This window comes from Otolemur garnettii, unplaced genomic scaffold, assembly GCF_000181295.1.
Source record: "Otolemur garnettii isolate 467f Iridium unplaced genomic scaffold, OtoGar3 scaffold00104, whole genome shotgun sequence".
Taxonomy (NCBI): domain Eukaryota; kingdom Metazoa; phylum Chordata; class Mammalia; order Primates; family Galagidae; genus Otolemur; species Otolemur garnettii.
In genome coordinates, this window is record NW_003852499.1 from 1548461 (window position 1) to 1557339 (window position 8879).

The following is an 8879-nucleotide window of genomic DNA, read 5'->3' on the forward strand; positions in this document are numbered from 1 at the left end:
TATCTCAGGAATTTCCAGACTACTCCCTAAAGATGAATGACTGCCTCCAGATGGTCTATTGAAGGTCAAGCATTCAAACAGCTTATTCCCCCAAAACCTTGTTTTGTGGTTTTGTTTTTGATTACTTAGCATGAGAATAACTTTAGATAATGTTAGTGAAATGGTTATAAGTTAATCCGTAGGTGCCAGGCAGTTTAAGGCCTGGGGCTAAGTTTAAGTCATAAGTTTATCGATTAATTGTGTGTACGTACAGTACTGCCTATATAAGCTTTGGTGGAAGAAATAAAGTTGCTGCATGCCATGAGAGAGCTACAGCCTTCCTTATTTGCCATACAATTTCATCACAGGTCTTAATCTCTGCGGCTCTGCACCACGCAACTTTTGCACAACATGCTCCTGCACTATGTGTTCTCACCTCTATAGCTGACTTGGCTCGTTCAAATTCCATATCAAGGGCAGATGTGTTTACTGGTCTTGTGAATTGGTCAACCCAGGCATCTGATGTACCCTACAACAAAGAAGGATGGTGAATACCACCACCACCAACTTTCTATGCCCTAGACAGAGACTACATACCCACTAAACACCACCAATGTGGACACTTCTGAGAAGAACAGTCTCACAGTCTCTTGCCCACCCACTTAGGACCTGGATGCTACCAAAAGCTGGCCTTAAAATGCTTTCCCATCTGGGACCACTGAACACAAAGCCTGGGGCATCAGCTGCTCTTAAATAGGACTGGGAAGTGATAATGTCCTACCTGCTGCTGTATAAACTCTGCTGCCCACTGTTCTGCCTGAGCTCGGCCCGACCCTGCACCGGACTCCAGGGACACCTGCCCCTCGCCAATCTGCCGCACGAATTTCAGGAACTGGGGCACAGAGACATACACAGGCCACTTGGGAGAGGACATCCAAGTGTTCACTCTCAACCATGCCCAACAGGACCCTGAGCTCACCCCTCCCCCGACCATATCTAGTTGCAGACAAGATATGCTAAAGACCGAAAAAAAATAGAAAACAAAAAGAAAGGCATTTCTGGCTCTAACAATTTAAAAAAGCACCAGAAAAGAGAAAGTGTTAGTAGGCAAGGAACTGAGGGAATGAATATTAGAAGAAAAAGGCAGGATCCTAAGTCTCTGTTCTCCAGATAGGAAGGAATAGACCTAGGATCTCTTCTCTTTAAACTAAACTGGGGTAAAAGAAGCAAGACTCTTGCCTTCCAAAACCAGCTCTGCTGGGCAAAGCAGCAGAGGACTGTGGCTCACCTCAGAATTAGCCAATTTGGGGTCATCCACTTTGGCCACAAAGTCACTGGCAGTGTGCTGCAGATCCTCCTCAGGATGATATTCATCATACCTGGAACAGGTAAGAACCAACTAAGTTTACGTGTCAGTCTGCCACCCCATTCCTTGTGTTACTCCCCACTCTTGCCTGATGGCAGTTACAATTACTATGGGAGAAAAGAGAGGGCAACACTATTCTACTCTTTGCTGTGATCCTACAAATTCCAATTTACATTTAAAGAAGGACATTGATACAGGAATTGGAAAAGTAATAGTTACATCCTTTACTTCTCCCTTTTCCAAACATATCTTTGCAGAGAGAAGGAATAAATGGTAGAAAACTCAAAATTTTAAAGGGAACAAATTACATAAGGTAGAGTAGTTAACTTCTGGTAGATAGTTAGGATTCCTGACTCTATGAGGGCTGTCTGGAAAGTATCTTGCCATTGTTAATATTATTTTTCATTTTACATGGCTGGATACTTTCCAGACAGTCCCGGTACATACGTGTGTGTGTGTGTGTGTGTGTTTTAAGAGATAGGGGTCTTGCTATCCTACCCAGGCTGGACTTAAATTCCTGGGCTCAAGTGATCCTCCCACCTTAGCCCCCCAAGTAGTTGGGACTACAGGCACCCACCACCATACACAGCTTGATTCTTGACTATATTTGAAACATAAATTCATAGGGATAAAAATACAAGTGGAAACCTTAAATAGAATAAAGTAGAAAATGAGGAGACTGCATGTTGGTCTGAGACTGTAGATAGAGAAGGTTGGGGGAGGCAGGGAAAACTGTCCAACACTCCTTTCACAGGAATCCAGAGAGAGGTGGCTAAACTTACCAGCGATCAGCGGCAGCTGTTCCCTCAGGCTCTCCCAGCCACAGCTTTTCCTCTGACTGTTCCAGATACTCCTCAGCCCAGCGGGCAGGAGACACAGACAAGGGGTCTGCAAGGGGCAGAGAGTTGGGGAATCACAACGGATTCAGTATGGGATCAAGAAAAGGGAAAATAGAACACACACTCAACTGATCCTCTTAACCAACCTAAAGCAGGAAAAGCTCTTAACCAACCTAAAGCTGATTCTGTCAGAGTGTCAAAAGAGAAGTAGTTTCAGAAGAAAATATTACTAGGGTCAGCACCTGTGGCTCAAGGAGTAGGGCACCGGCCCCATATACCAGAGGTAGTGGGTTCAAACCAGGCCTCAGCCAAATAAACGGCAAAAAAAAAAAAAAAAGAAAATATTACTAAATGCTGAATATCCTCTACAATAGCAACTTATTCTCAAGGGGCCAACCATGAAAGTGTACCAAGAGTTGAGAGCAGGAAACCAAATAAGGAGGCTGAGGAAAGGATTAAGAACTGAACTTTTTCTTGAAGTACTAGAGACTTCAACAAGAAATAATAAATACTAGTGCTCTCACCTTCCACAGAAATACCACAGGGAGCTGTCAGTGAAGCTATTCTTTAACCTAACCTCTGCTCCATTCCCCCTCTACCCAGAGTCCACACCATCCCACCAGAAGGAGCCTCATTTCCTCTCACAATGCCTATGAAGAGAATCAGTGCTGTGCAATGTTAGGCTAGAATTAAAGATGCCTGGGTCCATTCTCCCCAGTGGATATTTGATGTCTTCATTGTTTAATTTAAATGTATTTCATATACAAGGAAAAGAATACATAGGGTGTAACAAACTTAAATATAAACTCAATTTCAACCTATGAATAAACCCCCAAAACCACCATCCAGAGAGAGAGACAGCGCAGGCCCCCTCATGCCCTCGACTAGAGGTAAACGCTATTCTGATTTTTCTTACTTTTGATTAGCTTTAAGTAGCTATGTTTTTCAGTCTAATCCTAGAAACTGTTTCAGAAGTTCTGGCTGACAAAGGGTACCACTGCAACCTCAGAATAAACATATTAAGGCAACAAACTGAATGAGGGTATTGAACTATTTCTCAATCTCCAGAACTTTGCCCTTTACTTTCCCAGGGCCAGAAAAAAAAAAAAAGCAAGGAGATAGATTATAGGTCCGAAAGAATACAGAAACTGAGAAAGCATGAGCCTGAAGCACTCTTTCCTTCTGCTCATCACCCACAGCTTTACAAATCAGATACTGAAATGGTCAGCCAGTCTTTGTCCCTAATTCTAAGATCTGTCACTGCTTTTAAAAGTGAAAGCAGATTCAATCTCTCAGTATTAATGTACAACAGAACTTTTTCATTCCATTTTAACTGAGACTTTGCCTGAAAATTTCAACAAAGTGATCTCAAAATATGAAAAACAAAGGATCAAGACTCAGAGCAGGCTCAGCGCCTGTAGCTCAGCAGCTAGGGCACCAGCCACATACACCCGGGCTGGCAGGTTCGAACCTGGCTCAGGCCTGCCAAACAATGACAACTACAACAAGAAAATAGTCAGGGGTTGTAGTGAGCACCTGTAGTCCCAGGTACTTGGGAGGCTGAGGGAAGAGAATTGCTTAAGCCCAAGAGTTCGAGGAGCTGTAACATCATAGCACTCTACTGAGGGTGACATAGTGAGACTCTGTCTCAAAAAGACTCTCAGAGCAGGCTGGACGCAGTGACTCATGCCTATAATCCTAGCACTTTGGGAAGCTGAAGCGGGTAGACTGCTTGAATTTAGGAGTCGGAGACCAGCCTGATTAAGAATGAAACACTGCCTCTATAAAAATAAAAAAATTAGCCTGTCGTTGTAGTGGGCACCTATAGTCCCAACTACTCAAGAGACTGAGGCGGGAAGATCACTTAAGCCTAAGAGTTTGAGGATGCTATGAGCTATGACACCACAGCACTGTACCCAAGATAGACAGAGTGAGACTCTGTCCCAAAAAAAAAAAAAAAAACCTCTCAGAACACACCTAATTATAAATAATAATGTATAAGTAATGTAATAAAAATATGGTTGACAACTGTTTTTTGATCATAGATCCCTCTCTTAATTTCAAGGACTCAACAATTTTATATAGATTCTATTCATCAGTTCTTACAGAAAACTTTTCTTTCCTTTGTCCCAACTGGGCTGTTGGCTCAAGAATAGAGACAGAAAAGGAGATGTTTTATACTTACATACATATTATAATATCTCTCAGTTCCCTAGTTCCAGTCTGTTGAAAAATAGCTATCCCTCTCTCCCTTCCTTTCCAGTCATTTCTTACTCTCAATTAGAGTGTTTTCCTTTTCAAATTCACAGAAGCATTTCTGTGAACAGAAAAGCAATAGTAAAGGGCAGTGCTATGGCTCAAAGGAGTAGGGCGCTGGCCCCATATGCCGGAGGTGATGGGTTCAAACCCGGCCCTGGCCAAAAACTGCAAAAAAAAAAAAAATATATATATATATATATATATGTTAAATATATATATATGTTAAATATATATATATGCAAAAGAAAAAGCACAAAGCACTTGGACTTTACAACAGACATGAGGCAGATTAGGAAAAAAATCCCAGACAGGGAAAGTCATCCTCAAATACCTATAATTTAGCATTTTTAAAAGCTATATATATATTATAGTATATATAGTATAGTATAGTATTTTCTTATACTAGCCATAATAAGACCCAGAATCTTCTGGCACTGGGAACCTGCTCCAGCAAAGGTGTCAAGTAACCAAAAAAACAAAGAAGTAACACTTGCCATTTATAATCTACTTTTTTGAGAAATTCCTACAAAAAAAACAGATCCATTTAGATATATCTGAGATTAAAGCAACCAAGGCCCAGAGAGAGGATGGGAGTGCCTGGGTCATGAAGATGTAGTGAGAACAACCTAGATACCAAATATCCAAATTGGAATGCTTGCCTCATAATTTCTTACTCCTGTATTCAATCCATCTAGGCACATCTACTCTAAGCTCAAAAATCAAAACTTCAGAACTTCCTACTCTTGCCCACAGAAGCTTCTGTGTTTGTTAAACAACACTATGGAAAAGAATGTGGGTTCTAGAGTCAGCCTACTGACAATCAAAACCCAACTCCATCATTTATTCACTGTGCATTTGCAGACAAGTCACTCAACGCACAAAGTTTCCATTTCCTGATCTGTAAAGCAGAGATGGTTACAACAAAATCAGAGGGGTTGCTATGAAGACCACAGCACATAGTAACAAATAGCTATTACCATTACTGTCTGCTCATAGCAAACCCAAACCAAAAGGAGAAAAACATCACAATGAAATTATTATTCCTTTTATTCCAAAAGCCTCTTGCTCCACCATCTGGGGGAGATCTGCTACCAATCATCTCATGCTGCTGCTTTTCCTTTCAAAGTACACAGTAAGCCAGGCGCAGTGGCTCATACCTGTAATCCTAGCACTCTGGGAGGCCAAGGCAGGTGGACTGCCCTGAGCTCACAGGTTCAAGACCAGCCTGAGCAAGAGTGAGACCCTGTCTCTAAAAATTGCGAGGTGTTGTGGCAGGCACTTGTAGTCTCAGCTACCTGGGAGGCTGATGCAAGAGAATCTCTTGAGCCCAAGAGTTGGAGGTTGCTGTGAACCATGATGCCATGGCACTCTACCAAAGGTGACAAAGTGAGACTGTGTCTCAAAAAAATAAATAAAAAATAAATAAAGTGCAGAGTCAGCTCTTGGGATGACTCTATGAATCTCACTCACCATATCAGCTGAAGCCCTCTAAATTCAAGAACCCTGACAGATGTGTTTTACATATATCTCCAGATCTGAGCTAGCATATAAGATGGAGAATTATTTGGCCCAGAGGAGTTAGGATTTAGGGCAGTGGTTCTCAACCTTCCTAATGCCTCCTAAAGCCATGACCCTTTAATACAGTTCCTCATGTTGTGGTGACCCCCAACCACAAAATTATTTTCGCTGCTACTTCATAGCTGTAATTTTGCTACTATTATGAATCATGATGTAAATATCTGCTATGCAGGATGTATTTTCATTGTTACAAAGGGGTCACAACCCACAGGTTGAGAACCACTAATTTAGGGGGTGTGGGAAGGATTCCATCACAAAACATGGTAGATTGAAAAATGAGCTTCATGTGGTGATAATTTTATATCCTAATTGTGGCGGTGCTTGCACAAATCTGTATGTTTAATAAAATTATGTAAAACTACACATGTAAGGGCACATAAAATTGGTGAAATCTCACATACTCTATTGCAATTCCCTAATTTTGACACATAACTAAATTGCACAAAATGTTACCACCAAGAGACACTGGGTGAAAGCAGTCTCTGAGTTACAAACATGATAGGTTCTGTAGGTTTGTTTGTTTTGAGACAGAGCCTCAAGCTGTCTGTCATCCTGGGTAGAGTGCCATAGCATCACAGCTCACAGCAAGCTCCAACTTCTGGGCTCAAGCGATTCTCCTGCCTCTGCCTCCCAAGTAGCTGGGACTACAGGCACCCACCACAACACCCAGCTGTTTTTTAGTTGCACCTATTGTTGTTTGGTGGGCCCAGGCTGGATTCGAACCTGCCTGCTCAGGTGTATGTGGCTGGTACCTTAGCACTTGAGCGACAGGCGCCGAGCTGTTTGTTTTTTTAATGTGTGGAGAACTCGACCTTTATTCCACTCAGGTGTGAGTGAGCTGAGTCCAAGAAAGGCGTCAGCCTATAGGTGTGTTCTTAAGTTGAATCTGTATGTAAGTTAGAACAGGTACATTTACCTATTACCTGCCATAGCCTCCATTCAGAAGTGCAAGTCATACATCAGTCTGTTAGTAACTCAAGGACTACATGTACAAAGAACCTTCCTGTACATTTTCTTGTAACTTCCAGTGAAAGTATACTTTCAATAAAAAGTTAAAATTAAAAATATTGAACTTTAGAGTTCCTTTTAAGCTTGATTCTAGACTCTTTTAACAATGGGGATTTAAAAATAGTAAGAATTCAAAGACTATAACCACCTCCTCTATCAGTATCTACTTACCTATAAAACGATAGTTAACTGGCTCAGCTCCCGTAACACAGTGGTTACTGTACTGGCCACATACACGGAGGCTGGGGGGTTCGAACTCGGCCCGGGCCAGCTAAACAACAATGACAACCGCAACAAAAAAAATAGCTGGGCATTGTGGCAGGCACCTGTGGTCCCTGCTGCTTGGGAGGCTGAGGCAAGAGAATAACTTAAGCCCAAGAATCTGAGGTTGCTGTGAGCTGTGACGCCATAGCACTCTACCAAGGGTGACATAGTGAGACTCTGTCTCAAAAAAAAAAAAAAACCATAGTCAACCTATATAACTGATGTAATAGTATCAGCCACAAATGCTATAATAAAAACTGAAAGATAATTTAAAAGTGAATTATTAGAAAATCAACTTCCTTTAGTTTTTCCTCCCAGTTCTCCATTCATTCACTCAAAACTGAAGACCTACTACCTACAAAGCAATATGCTACTGCTACAGGACATTTTTATGGAGGCAGACTTCAAACTGCTCAACTTGCCTTCATAGGTTCCCGCATCTCCTGCCTCTGTGAAACACACAGTTCCAAAAGAATGTACAAAATAGAAGAGATCTCCAAAGAGCATTTAACAAGTGAGACAGGCCCCACATGTTTCTCTAAAGTTGTTTTTCTAGCAGGCACAGTGGCTCGCACCTGTAATCCTAACACTCTGGGAAGCTGAGGTAGGAGGATCTCTTGAGCTCTGGAGTTCAAGACCAGCCTGAGCAAGATTGGTCTCTACTAAAAAAATAGAAAAAAAATTAGCTGGGCATCATAGAGGCTGCTGTAGTCCCAGCTACTCAGGTGGCTCAGGCAAGTGGATCGCTTGAACCTAGGAATTTAAGGTTCCTGTGAGCTAAGTGGCACCATGGCACTCTATTGTGAGCAACAAGACTCTGTCTCAAAATTAATCATTTACAGGTTAAGGAAAGTTTCACTGGTTGCAAATAATTCAGGTAATTTTTAACAAAAATCTCATTCATTATAACATACATAATAGCAACGATTTCTTTTCTGAGTTATCAAAAATGACTAATGGGCACACATCATATCAGAAATCTTTCCGTCCTAAGAGACAGCACTTAAATCTATGGTTTGTGTGAAAAACTGAGTTTCTGTCTAGTAGAGGGTCTTTTCTATGGCTCAGAATTTTTTTTTTTTTTTGAAACAAAGTCTCATTTTGTCACCCTCAGAAGAATAATGTGACATCACAGCTCACAGCAACCTCAAACTCTTGGGCTCAAGTAATTCTCTTCCCTCAGCCTCCCAAGTAGCTGGGACTACAGGCACCCACCACAACACCCAGCTATTTTTAGAGACAGGGGAGTCTCATTCTTGCTCAGGCTGGTCTTGAACTCCTGACCTCAAGTGATCCACCCACCTCAGCCTCCCAAAGTGCTAGGATTACAGGTGTGAGCCACCACACCCAACACTACAGCTCAGATTTTAACTTGAGGCAATTCCAGAAAGATTCTCAATGTTAGCATAATGGTTATAACCATGGACCCTAGAGCGAGACAGACATGAGCCTGAAGAACATCTCTTATTAAATGATTTTACATAAAGTAACCTTTCCAAATCTCAGTTTCCTCATCTGGGGGGAAATACCCACTTTATAAGTGTTACTACGAAGAGCTAATGCAGGAGTCCTCAAACTTTTTAAAC

At 41.7% G+C, this 8879-nt stretch overlaps 1 protein-coding gene across 1 annotated transcript in view; it reads right to left on the minus strand.

Moving 5' to 3' along the window:
* The window catches only part of PEX5 (peroxisomal biogenesis factor 5), a 24647-nt gene that overhangs the window by 11374 nt on the left and 4394 nt on the right, over window positions 1-8879 (minus strand). Inside the window, exons 6-9 of the mRNA XM_023517080.1 lie at window positions 2128-2233; window positions 1268-1358; window positions 761-871; window positions 263-508 (exon numbers count right to left, since the gene is read on the minus strand). Coding sequence (XP_023372848.1) covers window positions 263-508; window positions 761-871; window positions 1268-1358; window positions 2128-2233 — 554 coding nt within the window. The remainder of the gene's footprint in view (window positions 1-262; window positions 509-760; window positions 872-1267; window positions 1359-2127; window positions 2234-8879) is intronic.